Source organism: Phoenix dactylifera, chromosome 8, assembly GCF_051530095.1.
Source record: "Phoenix dactylifera cultivar Ajwa chromosome 8, Ajwa_hap1_PhDact_Kaust_v1.1, whole genome shotgun sequence".
NCBI classification, from domain to species: domain Eukaryota; kingdom Viridiplantae; phylum Streptophyta; class Magnoliopsida; order Arecales; family Arecaceae; genus Phoenix; species Phoenix dactylifera.
In genome coordinates, this window is record NC_143197.1 from 2,720,878 (window position 1) to 2,736,652 (window position 15,775).

Here is a 15,775-nt window from a genome sequence, read left to right on the forward strand (position 1 = left end):
GGTGTCTCGATCATGCATTTTTCTTGGTCTATAGAAGTTGCACATCTAATTACTGTGCTGGTTTTTTTTTCTCTCTCTCTTTCATTTGTTCAAACTCACATGTAAGTGTCTTTGAAGAAGCATCTTAAGAGCTTATACCAGAATTATACTTAAGCATAGTTTAAGTTATCATAAATGAAGTTGATGTCATTCTGATTTCATGTAACTCCAGTGAATATGTTCATATGTTTTAGTTACTAAAAAGCTGTTAAGCATGGTAGATACTTTCCCATAGAGTTGTTGTCTAATCCTTGTCCCTGTAACCTTTAAATAAAATAGGTGCTGTGAGAAAGTGACAGGAATTCTATCCTTTTGTTCAGGGATGCAATGCACAGACTTTTCTTCTGTCTTTTGATGGGATAATTATTCTTACGCATAGCCTTTTGGTTGTTTTGGAAATGGGTTCGAGTTGTCTCTTTCGCTCGAAAAAATGATTGCTCTTCTTTTATGATGTTTGGGTCATGTATTGCACAGTTCTTAAGAATACTTTTAACTTTTTTCTTCCATTCTGGCACCAGCTGTTTGACGAAAGAACACCAAAGATACAACCCGATCCCTTTGAAATGGACAGGAAAATTTCGGAATAAATCTTGGGTGGCGTCGCACCACAAGTTTATGCTCATAAAATACTGCTTGCCTTAATTTTATTTCGCGTTTTCCGGGCGCAGCCCAGCTGACTCGTGGAGGCCCAAGTCGTAGGTCGCGCCGGAGCCCGCGCGCGGCGACGCTAACGGCCCAACTACCGTTCCGACACCTAATACGATATTAGATGCGACAGAACTTCCTCGTTTCATGGAGTCCGGTTTCCTTCATCGGCTCGATGGCGGCTGATGGTGAGATCTGCTGTAAGATGTGTTTGATATGATTCTTGTAGCCAATCTTGCTTCTGTTTTCCTTTTTCTATATCTGGTTGTTTCTCAAGTCTGGAAATATCTGCTGTTGCTTTGAACTGAGTTTGGTGCTTAGAAGCTGGTTATTTTTGTTCTCGAATTTTATTAATGGATACAAGCAGTTTCAGTTTCTGTCGCGTGTTCCATTTAACAAATCTCTCAGAATGTTCTTAAACTTAAAATGTCTAATGTTGCAGTGGCTCCTCGCCATGCATATCAGGTGCTTGAAGTTATGCTTTAATAAAAAAATGAATTCAAAGTCATGTGATTGTCCATGATTTCAAAAATATGCTCGGAGAAATCAAATTCTATCATCTATCTATGGAAATAGATTTCTTTTTACAACAAATTTCTTACATTTGTCGTGAGGGACCGGTGAGAGCGAGGAAACAATTGCAAATTGGAAATATTTTGCATATAATTACTGCTTGAATCAGATGTATTGATTAAGTTTCTTTGACCCCAGCCCAGCAAGCGTGCAGTGCATCCCAATAAACATGCAGCGCACTCTCTCATCTTTGTGATGCATAGGTGGAATGCTTATCTAACAAAAGTTGCATCCAATGATCATTATCTACAACTTGATTGGATGTTCGATGATCTTCTTGCTGCCATGCAGACTCTTCCTTTTGTCATCTCGCTTCCCGGACACCAAATATGATTTCTGGAGCCTCTGATTTAACAAGAAAAAAAGAAAGTAGTGGTGTTACTGTGTAGAGTCATTAGTTGTGAAAGTTATGAGGTCCAGCTCTTTAGGAACAGATAATGAGAAGCCTTGCTATCTAAGTGTCTCCCATCTTGGTATTGATATGGTATACAGTATGAGCCATCTATGACCTACTTCTAGTAAGTTGGCATTTAAGTGACTATGGATTTATGAAGCAGTGAGGTAAATAACAACCAATTGCATTACCTTAATAAATAAACAGATGGAAAACTTGCTAAAACTTGAGGATTTCGGTTAAGTCATAAAAGAGCCTTTTGTTATCAGTCTTAACTTTATATGTTAAGCAAGAAATCCATGATTGGAGATACTGAAAGCTTCTATGATTTAAATTGCACACATCTTTCATAATGCTGGTTATTAGAGAGGATAAATTATTCATAAACAATATCATGTGAGTTATAAATAACTTACCTTATTGAGTAATAAATCATTTTCCCTTTCCAGCTCACACACTTGGTCCATAGTCATCCCAAACCACTCATCAATCCAAGCAAAACAGAGCTTATGGCATCCCCAAAACAGAGCCCTTTCAGCCTGTGCAAAAACAGGCAAAGTCATTTTCTGAAAACCAAAAAGTGTGATGCTGTGGACTGCCCAATTGAAAGCACAAAGTTGCTTAATTCAACATCTCAACAATTATGCCTTGGTCATCTGCCATGCCAATCATTCTCAGATATAGAATGTCTTATGACTACCACAATTTCATTTTCTAATCCTATCAATGTTTCATGAATGATGCATTGCAAAGTCACTTCAACATCTCATCACTATGCAATACTAATTGGTCCAGGGCTTATACAATATGATCTTTCAACTGGATGTCTGACTGTCACAACTCAGAACCTCATCCAAAAAAGCTAGGTGAAGATTATTTTTTAGGTTCCTTGGCCCTGTATAAGTACCCAATATCTACCTAGTGCATAGCCGATGTGGGACTAAATACACGCCTGTATGGACCCTCATAGTGACCTTAAGAAATTGTTGGCAATACACATAAATGTTACTTTGTTAAAAGAACACAAAGCAAGCAAATAAGTTTACCCCAGCAGAAAGCTGCTCAGATACAGTACTCTGAGGTATGGAAATGGTCGCAAAGTTTGAAACCTAGTTTAACACTAGAATCTAGATTCTAGTGTTATGACATGCAGTTTGGTTTTGTAAACCACCAATAGTATAGGTTGGTATCATGCATATCAAAAATGAACAGTAACTGGAGTTTCTGCTCTTGAATAGTTTTTCCAATTTGGGGCTTTTTTACCCACTCTGCTGGGGATACCTTCATACCTATTAAAGCTTGATGCTTTTGAATTGGTATTGGTAAAGCTTGACGCTTGAACACCTAGATTTTAAAACTGAATATGGTATTGATAATCAGAGTATGTGTTGCCTGGACTTCATTAACCTTTGTCCTTATAGCAAACAGTTTATCATAAACATTGATCGATCATTTATGCTTAAAAAGGACTGAAAGAAAACTTTGGTTTGATTTAAACAGTTTGATGCATTTTCTCTTACCGAATAACAATCTTCCAAGCAAAAGCTGATCATTTTCTTTATATAAGAAAAATTATGATCGCCTGCTAATGATTTTTAGGTGATGGACATGATAGCTGCTGCTAATTGTAACGCATACTATCAGGCGGTGTGAGTTAAAACATACCGCAAGGACAGCTTCTTCCAAACGACCGCCAAAACCCCAGATGGGAGCTTCCACGGTCACTAATTTGTAAGCTGTCATGACTGGATGACATGTATCCTGCAAACAGTGTAATGGATGTGAATCACATAACATGGAATAAATTGTAACAACCAATACAACTTAAGATCTTGTTCTTCTTTCTACATGAACGTTGTGTATCATGGTACTGGTGATTTCTTTTTTTTGGAAAACCAGCAGGGTATTGATGAATTTTTCGAAAACATTTATCTAGAAGAAAGTATAAAGGAATGGAATCCTTTGCAATGTGAATAATTTAAGGAAAATGACTTGTGAGTAAATGGCAGCTACTTGTACCTTAAATAAGGAATTTTAAGATTTAACATAACTTCATGATATGTAAATATGGCCTAATCAACTTACATAAAACAATACAACAAGAGGTAATCAGGTATTTTTAAAAGAATAAAAAAAATCATAACTATTTTCTTTGCCTGAAATATAGCTTCACTGCATTAGACCAAATGCGCTATTCCTAATCCATAAAAAAAGCAAAATTGAGTAGTGGAAGAGAGAGGGAGGGGAAAAGAAGGGCTCTAAATTGTAGTTCTGAATATAATTCTGAATATTACAGCAGTCCCTTTTCTTCTTGAATCCCTAAAAGAAATAAGCTACTGAAAAAAAAAGCTGCAGAGAATGCTACCAAGAATTTGATTGTCTTGTAGAGAATGTATACCTCCCATCCTTTCAAAAGTGGACCTCGACCTGTTCTTTGTGATTTGAAGGTGGACAAATCCAACTTTGCAGTACCAATTGCCTTACTCCAGTAATCCCTTGAAACTGAAGCTATATCAATAACTTCCACTTTTCTTGCAGCTAGTAGCTCATTGCTCAAGCCATGCACCTAATTTGTTATCTTTACAATTAGATTGATTTGAATCAATTGAACTACAGAAATACAGATACAGATGTTCTGTTTGGTAATTTTTTTCATTCTAAGTAATATTCTTACATTTTCGGAACAACCATTGTCAGCTTTACTGACAGTTTCAATAGTTAGAGAGCACCGAGCAAAAAATGGGCACTGTTATCATCCAAATTGGTGAGAAGAAAGTTAGATAAGCAAGGTGAGATTTCAATGAAAACATGTGATGTTAGTATTATACCAGCAAAGGTAAGATAATTACCTTGATCGCTGGATTGCGGGATGGTTAGATATATGGCAGAAAAGAGTAGACAGTTCAGTGCAAGCTTGTAAAAGTTTAATACTATACATCTTGAAACTAACAAATGAGTCAGCTAAACCTGTTTTGCTTTTTGGATATGAACTCCAGGATTCCTCTTGCACAGTAAGAGCACTAGTTGGTGCAACAGTTTTCAGCCAACCAGGGATTTTGCTGCAGAAGAATGCATAGAAAAAAGCAGTTAAAATTTGTTTATTAGCAATAAAATTTGTCTACAGGAAACATGGCAGCTTTCATCTTTTGGATATGCTTGATAGACTAGGTCAGTAGAAAGATTCATGTTTGCTAGCAATACTCACTGGATGCGCTTGATTGCTATCATACAAGTGTTTTTTTCAGAAGTTTGTGTTTAAGTATAAGTTCAATGCTCATCTGGCAGCCTGTTCTTTCATTTTATTGCACAACCCGTTTCGATCGTCTGTTTAGTTGTTCTCATTGTTCATTTCCATCTTAGGGGCATTATTATAGCATAGAATATTCTTCTCCCATCTACGTTGCAGTCTACTTTGTAGATCTTACTTCGTCAGCCTCTATTCAAGTATTTGAAAACTGCCACTCTTTTTTCTTTGAACTGCTTAAATGAAGTCTTCTTTGCTCTCTCTCAATGTTCTTTTTATTTCACTTCGAAAATCCCAGTCTTTTCCGGTCTATTTGTGGTCAGCTTCGCATATCCTACTTTGTCATCATTTTTTTTGTGCAAGTCTTCAAGAACAAGAATCATCCTTCTTTTATTCTTTTTATTTGATTACAGACATCCATGTCCCGTTTTGTCTCTGCCTCCTCTTTTGTAAACATTCATCCTGAAACTTGTGCCACTTCTTTTCTCGACCCTTTTCAGGTTCTTCATCAACATGGAGGTTGGTATATCAGTTTGCTTTTATTCTGCAAACAGCTACAAATTTTTTCTAGGTAGAGCACTGGATTATTTGATTAATTAAATTCAGAATCGGCTGTCATCATGATTAATCTTTCTTTTTTTTTGCATTCACCACTTCCTCTGCATTGGTTCAGGTATTCTTTTTTTTTTTCTGACATGCAAGATGCAAAACTTACCAGCATGCTTTTGGAGAATAGAAAGCAGATTCAGTTGCCCATCAAATGAATGAATTAGATGGTGAAATAACACAACGAACGCCTACGATTGAATAGGGTCTACTGGAAAAATACCTCTGTAGATGATAAATTTTTGATGTATATTGGCCCTTTCCAAGCAATTCATCTTCGAAAGGTATGTTCTGCACTATCTCCACCCCTTCTTTGCTAGTAGTGTTCAGTTGCTCCATTTTCATTATGGTATACATCATAGCTACCTCATACTGCATCGAATGAAGATTACGTATATCAGTTTGCATCGAAACAGAAAAAAAAAAACTAAAGGAATGCAATCAGTGTAGGAATTTCTTGGCTTCCTCCTACCTCCTCCAGTGACATGGGCATCACAATCCGGCTAAGAAGAAAGACTGGTCAAGGTGAACAAAAAGTGATGCATAAGGTCAGCTTTTTGGAAATGCTTTCCTCCATCTGTTGCAGTGCTTCTTGATTAATTAGTTCCATTTACTAAAAAACCATCAACTCTGATCTCTTTTCCGTTCATTGCATAAAACTTTTTTCGAGGAATAATGGAGGAAGTGAGACTTTTCACCCAGCTTTGAAGATTGATGAGAGTGGAGCAATGTATACAACTTGGAGTAATGTAGAGAACATGCCAATGGAAAGCAAATCTATCAAACACTATGATCACAGAAGATGCATGCAAATAATGCTGGTGCCTGGTGCAACATGAGTTTGTCATCAAAGGATACAACTCTTTGATCTGAACCATTCCGAAAGGCTGGAGAGCCAAATGGGATGACGAAGGTTCTTCCAATTTTTTTCCTCCTCCAACTCCTTGGGGTGGGATTCAACCACTCCTCTCCTATTTGATTGCCAAGAGAACACGCAAGTTATCTTGTAAATATGTCATTCATTTCCATGAACTTCACCACAATTCTTGGGCCATTCATTCACACGCAATTGCAGTAATAGGCTTTTCTATTCTATAACGTATGAGAAGTTGTTGATGATGGTCTACCGTGGCACAAGCAATGACCTCAAGTTAGTATATTTCCTCATCTATATCAGAACCGTTGCGTATCGGTGCTCTCTTGGATGCTGTATCACGGAATATGGAATCGAATTTTGGCAAGATACGGATGGGATATGCTATGTGCGATCCCTTCTCAAGAAGGTCTTGTGTTCTATCACGTAAAACCTCTCCACGGATTATAGCCGAGGGTTAAAATATTGATCGTTCTAATATTTATTTAATGGCTGTTATAACGTGTTCGAAAAAGTTGGTTATATGTAAAAACCTAGATAATAAACCATTAATTTGAGTGTTACGTTGCTGCTGTCAATAGTTATAGGACATAGGATAGAGGCCAGTACGCATGAACAAAATATTTTAATTGAAATATTCGTAACAGTAATTGGACAAATAATGCTATCTTTTTCATTATTAACAGTTGTTCTTCGTTATAAGGGCAAATAGTGACCATTATAAAAGTTGCTACATTATTCTCAAACACTCGCAGTAACCATGATATGTAGCTATTAAACGAATGGATTACGGTGTTCCGGGAACCTCGGTACCTAGTGGCAAGGAATCTCTTGCCTTAACGCCCAATCTTGTGAAGTATACATGAGCATGGAAGTAATATAACGGCTTATTTATATGATTGGGTTGAAAATTTTATAGGATTCATGGATTCGGCTTGTACAATCAACAAAATCATAAGATTACAAGTTGGGTTACGCGTATATTTATAAAATCCAAAATTAACTTCGGAGTGGTTGATCCGAATCCCAGCATGTCTTTTTTTTTCAATTCATCCGAGGTATGGGATTTTTGGATGAGGAGAATTCCAATTGTTTCAAGAAGGCAGCCTATTTTGTCATCATGAAAGGCTCTCTGGCTATGATCTATCTTTGGTTCAAGTGAACCAGGGCCCGAGTAGTTTGATTGGAGTTGCAATATTTACTATGTTAATTAAGTAGTTAGGCTATCAAAGTTACTAGATACTATATTTTGCATATAGATAGATCAATATTTTAATAAATTTTAGCATGCATATTTAAGAGGTTCCACATCAACAAATTGAAGGTAAAATTGGCACACTATATCTCAAGTTCAAATAAGACATGTTTAAAAAAGCTATAGGATGAACATATTCTACATAGTCTCATTAACCGGCTGCATTGTTTTACTAAAAACATCATCAAATAATTTTTTCAGTTTCTTCCAAATTTATTCTAGATTTAATAAAGTACATTGTGAGATGAAGCGCTTCCGCTTTTTAAATACTAACCAAAATAAAGACCAATTGATTAACTAAGTAGATGACCCATCCTGATTGATGAGAAAAATGCAAAGGATGCTTGAAAGACCATAAAATTTGGTCTTGAAGATAATTGATGATCAAAAGGGGAATTTCGTTTCAATCGGATACATAGTAAAAAGAATATCCAGCAGCAAGTTTCTTGCCCACCTCCCACCTCTTGTGTATTATATTTCATCTAGCCACATCATACCTTCATCCATTCATAATTTACTCGGCCCTCGTGATGTTTCTTCGCCTTAATTGGGCAATACGAAAGGTAGGAGGTAGCATATCTTGAATCATATGCTATGTTTCTTCCATGGTTATCAGCCAGTTGATCATCAGCTTTATTTTAATATTTTAGAACCATTCAACAGTCATCAATGCATTTTATTTCCAAGAGCCCTACAGCTCCAACTAGGTCGAGTAAAATAATTTGATAATAGAATATTACGGATGTAGTGAAAAAAAAAAGTAATCGCTCAATACACGATCCTCACATTGCTGTAGGATTTAGTAACGGCTAAATGTATATAATCTTACCTTGGTATATGGAGAGATTGTTTCTGTATTTTGACTCCATGATCTCTCTTTAGAGAAACACCTTTTTCATCTCTCTTACTTGCAACCGGATCAAGACAAAAAATATTGTCTCTCGGTTTGATAATCAAACTTGTTTGAGGTAAGACGCCTTTGAGTTTCTGTAACTTATAAGTATAATACATTCTTAATTCCTAATTAAGAATTTCCCAACACCAGCCATTCTTAATTCCTACCTAATTAAGCAAATTAAAAACAAAATTACATTTGTGTGGATGTATCACCCCCACCCGTCCGAGAAAAAAAAAAAAGGACGAATGGCATTCTCATGCTAAGTAGTTTCTGCTACTATAGGACCCACTAATGCTTCTCATGTTTAAAAAATCATTTCCTACACTGCATGCACCATATAGATATGTACGCCATCAATCACAACCGCTCTTTTTATGGTGTTGCACTAAGATGCGCGCTTGATGAATAAGGGCCATAGAAATAAATGGCTATGATTGATGGTGTGTGGAGCTACATGGTGCATGCAGTGTGGACAATAATTTCTTCATCTTATGAGGATTTTTTATTGGTTTTCTTTGATAGTTGGTTCCCCACTAGCTTTGATCCAATTTGGCCTTATCGACGACTGCCTTCAGAGCTCCGCGATAGGACACATGGTGGAGTTCGAGCGGGCCAGAGTTTTAATACCTTGGACTTGGGCTTCATCCACGGTTTGACAGTTGTGGTACGAGTGCGGTTGAATGGGCTGGACTAGGCCTCTGCATTCTCAATAGCGATCGATTGCTATGGCATATGGATGAGCCCTTAATGGACTCCATCTTGGGCCAAAACCAACTTTTTGGCATAACCGACCAGCCTTGGAACAAAAGGATCAATACACAGGCCATTTAAAGACATGGCCTCCATCTGGATCCTTCCATAATCTTTCAGCTATGTGGTTGGCACAGGCCATATACAAGATTTAAAGAGTATATCATTAGATATACTAGTGATGCTAGTTTTGGAAAAATTCATGAGTATGCTGCATAATTTCAATACACAATGTTTCATGTGTATCAAGATCTTCTAGTTAGCTCGATCTTGAGGTCTCTTGGTAGTTGCACCAATGATCTTTTGTGGCATCTTTAATGGGTCACAATTCTCAAAGGAGTGTAAGTAGAAGGCAGTCAACTGCTAAGTGTTTAAAGAAAAGAAAAACATTTCACAAATGAAGGGAAGAAAATTGTACAAGGAAAACAAAAGTAGATATGATGTTTTTTTTTTTTTTGCGAATGATTCGAAACTTGAACAATAACAAATAAAAAAGATGAGGCAATCTACCTTTCTCCTCAAAATTCAAATTCAAATCGTTTAATTACCAAGATAGTGATCCTGCGCATGATCATATGGACCATTTCTTGCAGGTCCATTAATTTCTTATAACAAAGTACCGTACACTTTCCTAATAAATTATATAAAGTCTTGAGACCACCATTCAAAAAACACCTTAAATTTACTGCTGAACATGATTTTAAACTAGATTCAGGTGTTGACTCAAATGAACTTAAAAACTTTTAATAGGTCGTTCTTGGATGCTTCAACTTACGAACCTATGGAAAGAGGCCTAGGCCTACAAGTACCTACCAAATGTAGTGGATGCAGAGAGATCTTTTTCATCCTCTTCTTTTTAACTCCTGCAAAGATGATCAAGACCATCTTCACCCACCATCGTCAGAAAACCCACAGCCGTATTGCAGTACATGTCGCATTGTTTGATTAGAAATTAAAATCTCTAGAATTAGTGCACTTTATTTCATTCTATCACTAGTTTATATCTTCAGTGTCAAGCCACATTTTGACAACAATATTTCAATCAAACTAGGATGGCTGCGCTATTTTTACTTTCTTTCATTGGTCAATCATGGTAAGTTGAAAGCTCTCATGTAGAAATTTCTTACTTCAATCAAATCAACACCAAAACTTTGATAACAATCTAATGTTCTTGCTGCTCCAAGTCAGAAAGCAAGGACAGGGTGGGGTACTTGATTAGTACTTGGGCCCATCTTATTTGGCTGCTACTCTTTATATAATGTGCAGAAAAGGACCTGCCATGTTCATGTACCAAAAAAAAACAAAAATGGACCTGCCACGTTCCTGCATGCTAGATGTAGTGTAACAAAGGCTGAAGGGTCCCATATTGGTTAAATGTGAAGGCAACTTTCCAACAGAACGTATCTAGTTCCCATTTCGGTGCCCTCCATTACGTAGGTCTTCTCTTTTCCCATTAGCTCATGCTAACATTTCCCTTCAATCTTTTCTTTTTTATGTGGGGGTTAAGACTTCAAAGATCCCTTGTAACATTTGAAAAATGAAACTAGTCAAATGGTTTCCTGTTGGCAGATATAATCTAATGCAAAAACCGGGTGGTTGCTCTATCATCAGACATGCAATTCAATGGATCTCCATTAAGATACTTGTGACATACATTCTCTCAATCAAAGTTGGAAAGATTCATGTGAACTGTGCAAGGATGATAGAAATTAGCAATGAGGCAACTTAATTCCTTTTTGATTTAAATGTATTGCAATTAGAAGAAGTCTGAGCAGACCAGAAAATTCCTCAGTTTCCAGAGTCTGGACTAGTTGTTCAGCATAAAGCTAGCAGCGTAGAAGAACTGAAAAAGGGACTAAGACTGTGGACTTCCATGCCTAGACGAAATCGGTGTTGGTAAGTCCTTTCACAAGATACATTAATGACTAATATCCTTGTTTCATACCTGAGACAAATAACTGAGAAAGTATCCGAAGATATGTAAAGAAAAAGTTTGCTGTATTTCTGCTTATTTAAGCTTTGTACAGGATCACTTTATTCAATAAAAGAATGATATAAGTTGGAAGCCTTCATAGGAACACCACCAATAATCTCGTAAAAATGATAAAATAATTACTCGTATTAGATTTTCGGAATTTAACTGCCTTCTCATGTTCGAAACCAAATATATCCTCCTCTAAATTAAAAGTGGGTTGACCATATACTTGTAACTTTATTTTTAGAACTACACGAGAGAAAGTCTAACCATATATTTATAACATATTCCCAACTACTTAATTTACCAGTTGCACTGGTTGGCACCGTCCATCAAGGCTATAGCCTGTTTGCCCGTATAAGACGGGGGCTATTGCCTATTGGAAATTAATTAAAAGGTCTCTAGTTGAAGTACTGGTTCTCTCTAGAAGTCATACGTCCAAATTTTCAAGTCACATGAAACATTTTTGTAATCAATATTAGAGCCCTTCTCTTGGGCAATTAAGTTCATATCCATTAATAGTTTTTTGAAGAAAAAAAATGAGACTGATCAGAGACTTGAGACTGCCAGTTAATTGTGGACAAAGTCTAGTTTAAAATGGTATACGATCAACTTGCAGGGTCTGCCTCTTAAAAGACCACCTCTGAAATCCAGAGTTCGTTTCATACTGATTTTTCCTGCTAACTAGACCAAGATATGTAGTTTTTCTCCACCCACCTCCTCCACTAGGCTGCAAGAATTTGTTCTCTCTGACTCAGATCAAACCCCAAGTCACACGTCCACCAAGGAAAATGAAGAAAGTCGGCAGACTTGTATCTGGATATGTACTTAATTTTCTTTTTAGATTCGTATATGTATACGTGGAAATATTTGGGCCTTGAGGACCACTTTGGAGTCAAATCAGCTGGGTTTTAGTACGCTTGGAATAGCGCCAGCTCTCCAACTTTGCTACGATTTAGTTGTTATCCCAGGACGACTTTTCCTGTCCCCGTTCCAACTAGAGAATAAAACAGGCCTCTTTCACTGACCTGGAAGCTTCACTAGATCCTCTTAGGTTTGGCAGAGGTGGCTAAGCTGGCCTTGTACTGGTGTGATCTAGCTGCAGATGGTAGCCCCCAGCAGTGCGTTTAGGCACACACTTGATTAGAATAATGCTGAAGAATTGCATGGATGTTATCTAGGAGTCCGAGAACTAATGCGTCATTCTATTCTTCAGAACTTACCAACTTAAAATAATTAAGTATGAGGCATTGAATCCGAAGTGCATGCGCTTACAGACATATTTCTTCGTTTAGTCAGCCAATAAAATGTCTTGTTACTTGCCTGGTCTCCAGACAAGCATAGCAAGAAGTGCAGGTATATATCTGGGAACACTACGATACATATGATTCAAATTGCTTTGTTCTGTTCATAGCACTGATGTGCTTTGTATACAAGTTGAGCTATTAGATAAAATTTCGTGATTATAAAAAGATACTAAGAATCAGATATAGTATAACATAATATTAAAATCTTATGATTCGATAGAAATACTAATTTTGAATATAACAATCAGATCCCATACTTTTTACAAATTGATCTTAGATATTATATCAAAATTTTGCATGCAATATGTGACAGTTGTGATATCATACCAAAATTGGGCATGCAATATGTGTCAGCTGTAATATCCAATATCGTATACATTAAAATAGGAGAGATTGCGCATAATTTTAAGTTATAATAATTAATTAGAAGAAATGAACGATGGAATCATGTTGCAGTATACTCTCTTTCATGGTTAGAATTTCTAAGAAGAGGAAGCCGATGAAGGAATAGAAAAGATGAATCAAAAACCCAGTTGCCAAGCCAGCAAACTTATATTTTTGGAATACTGGTACGTTTAAAAACATTGCTTTTGGTACTTAAACAATTATATTTTTTGTTTGGAAGTACGTAAAAATTATGAAACTATAACTTGAGTTAAAGAGACCCCTTCTATTTCCATTCTACTTAATTGTTTCCCAACCTTGTCAAAGAGACTTCATGCCCAGGCAGCCATGGTGTTACAGTGCGGTGAACTACAGTATGTCGTAATTAGTTCACGTTTGTTAAATTTGGAATGGAACAATGGTTATTATAACTATAACCATAGGATATCAGGGTCGAGATGCATCATCCATTGTATCTTTTTTCTGCATGACGACAAAAGAAGCTGATGGGTAGATAGACTCCAAAACCTTGCGACTATAGAGGTCTAATGTTTTCTAGGCAATTAATCAATCTAATTAGGAAACAGATATAGATTATAGAGAGAGGAGGCCGTACTCTTAGCACAGACCTAATACAATTGCCAAAACTTAATTGGTTTGCCGGTCCCGGTCTCTCTACCGAACAGGTGTTAGCTAGATACGAGAACGATAGAATTGGCTTTTACTTCACTGTGCACCAATCCATTCATGGCAGGTAACCTGGAACCCAAGCTGGAAGTTGCCATGGTTTAAACTTCTAAAGGCGTAGGAAAAGGACCCCTTTTCCAAATGTGCTTCAAACTCCCAAGGTTCCGTCAAGGAAACGGAAGGTGGCTACACCACGACGTACGTTGGCTCGACTTGTAGACTCCGTATAAGACCTTGAAATCATGTGAGCAAGCGAACGTTGAAGGCTTGAAACTTTCGCCTGCATTCCACGTTTTTTGTGCTGACTTATCTTGTAATCGTCAGGAGTATTCATACCTAAAATTTTAGCTTGCTGACTCACTAATATACGCATGCCTCTTAGAGGGAAAAAATTTACAGTCGGGAAGCCTACAGTATGTTTGACAAGGGAACTCATGATGAACTTTGTATTGGAACCAGTCTCAACAATTAGAACATCGTGTTCTCTTCCAAGTCGCAACCCTTTATTCTTCTTTTTTGAGCTGGGAGGACCGATAAAGAACAGAAGAAGGTCCATCTTGTTAGCAACGTTAAAATTAAGAGACTAATAGTTATTATGGATTTCTTTTAACCATACAATAACAAATCGATGCTATCCCATCGCCGCCAGTTCATTTCTCTCAAATTTCTTCTCCTGATGATCACCTAATGATCAGCAGTTTGGATCTTAGATCCGTTTATTTGATGCCAGGGAATCCAGTGCCGCTCATGTCCACAGCGGATCCTCCCACAGCGAGCCATGGCTGCTGTCATCGAGGAAGAACCCGTCGTTCTGGGAGGCGTAAGGGCTGGTGATGATGAGGCTGTCGGTGCTTGGCTGCTGGGATTGAGCCATCTCCATGCAGATGAGGGCGATCAAGTTTGCGTTCTGGGCTTGCATGTTGACGAGCTCGGCTTGTGCTCGGGCCAGCTGAGCCTGGAGCTCGCCCACTTGCTTCTGGAGCTGGCAGATGGCCCCTGCGCAACCATACACCGGGTCTCGGATCCTCGCGTTGGCCTCGTACACCATGCTGCTGACTGCATCAGCCCTCTGGCTCTCTGGTAGATCCTGTTAACCATTGGATTTTCACCGAGCAATGATTAGTTGTATTCTAGTTGTCTGATAAAGCGATAATCAGATAATTTGATGTAATCACTGAATATCATAGCTTGTTTCCATGAGGGAATGCTGCAGCTTGATGAAGCAATTGCACTATTAAATCTAAAAGTCAGCACGCAAGCTCAGAAAGTGGTTAAAATGGTGAGGATGGTGGTGTGTTACCTGCAGGAGCTTGATAATGTTGCTGGCGCCGAACACTCGATGCGCGGTGGTGAATTTGAGGGGCTCGGTGGGGGGGAAATACGGAGCAAGCACGCATTTGTCGACGCACCTCCGACGGAGAATCTTGCAGGCGGCGCAGGGGCTGAGCACTACGGGAGGAGGCGGGGGAGGAGAGGAGGTGGGAGATGAGGAAGGAGAGGAAGAGGGGTGGTGGCGGAAGGTGGTGGTGTCACTCGACCCCATAGGAGGAGAACAGGATAATTAAACGGGGAAGAATGACTTGGGAGCCTCTTGGAACGCGGTTGGGGGGCTCCTCGAGGCCAGGAGACTTCATATATAGAAGAGGGGAGGGAGGGAGAGCGTGAAATGGAGGCCGAGGGGGATGATGAGGTAAGACTTGACGAGACCTGACCTCAGCGGCCAGAACTTTCCAATCTAAACGGCGCAGTTGCACCGTACCGGCCGCCGAGGGGCTTCTGGGAATGGCCTGTTTCCAGCTACGAGGTAAAATTAGCTACTTGTTAGGCGAGGATGGCAGGGATGGATGTGATCTTTGGCTACAGACGGGAGAGAAAAATCGAGGAGTTATGGTTGTCACGATCGAGATTAGGAGGGCAGAGAATATTCAAATAGTTGGGAACATGGCATGCATGTGCCCGGATCAACACGACGGGAAGTTTTATGAGCACTTTTAGACTAATTCATGCTTGAAAATGAGGAAAGTGTGGAATGAGAAAAAGAGAAGTTATCCTATTTCATGCCAAAATGTTACATCCGTACTTTCTATGATGGTTATCTGATTACATATTGGTACCCAAGTTGGGTAGGGGCTAGTGCAATCACT

At 38.3% G+C, this 15,775-nt stretch overlaps 2 protein-coding genes across 2 annotated transcripts; both read right to left on the minus strand.

Moving 5' to 3' along the window:
- Positions 1 to 894: 894 nt before the first annotated feature.
- On the minus strand, positions 895 to 6,618 carry LOC103708821 (uncharacterized). The gene is made up of 10 exons (XM_008793917.5): positions 6,360 to 6,618; positions 5,974 to 6,004; positions 5,725 to 5,873; positions 4,619 to 4,710; positions 4,501 to 4,508; positions 4,326 to 4,397; positions 4,050 to 4,217; positions 3,317 to 3,412; positions 2,068 to 2,190; positions 895 to 1,602 (listed from the first exon to the last, which is right to left on the minus strand). Exons 1-10 carry the CDS (start codon positions 6,377 to 6,379, stop codon positions 1,504 to 1,506), a joined length of 858 nt encoding a protein of 285 aa, XP_008792139.4. The 5' UTR covers positions 6,380 to 6,618; the 3' UTR covers positions 895 to 1,503.
- Positions 6,619 to 13,619: 7,001 nt separating this feature from the next.
- LBD1 (LOB domain-containing protein 1) lies at positions 13,620 to 15,250 on the minus strand. Its single transcript, XM_008797030.6, has 2 exons — positions 14,932 to 15,250; positions 13,620 to 14,718 (listed from the first exon to the last, which is right to left on the minus strand). The coding sequence occupies exons 1-2, from the start codon at positions 15,172 to 15,174 to the stop codon at positions 14,377 to 14,379; spliced, it is 585 nt and encodes a 194-aa protein (XP_008795252.4). The 5' UTR covers positions 15,175 to 15,250; the 3' UTR covers positions 13,620 to 14,376.
- Positions 15,251 to 15,775: the final 525 nt, after the last annotated feature.

Bases quoted from the DNA above. Each gene is read 5' to 3' on its own strand.
- LOC103708821 (XM_008793917.5), bottom strand. From the start codon at position 6,379: ATGGTTCAGATCAAAGAGTT. The intron at 3,413-4,049 runs GTATACATTCTC...CACTGTTTGCAG, and splicing joins CACTTTTGAAAGGATGGGAG to GATACATGTCATCCAGTCAT. The intron at 2,191-3,316 runs GTATGTTTTAAC...GTTTTTGCACAG, and splicing joins TGGAAGAAGCTGTCCTTGCG to GCTGAAAGGGCTCTGTTTTG.
- LBD1 (XM_008797030.6), bottom strand. From the start codon at position 15,174: ATGGGGTCGAGTGACACCACCACCTTCCGCCACCACCCCTCTTCCTCT. The intron at 14,719-14,931 runs GTAACACACCAC...AATGGTTAACAG, and splicing joins ACATTATCAAGCTCCTGCAG to GATCTACCAGAGAGCCAGAG.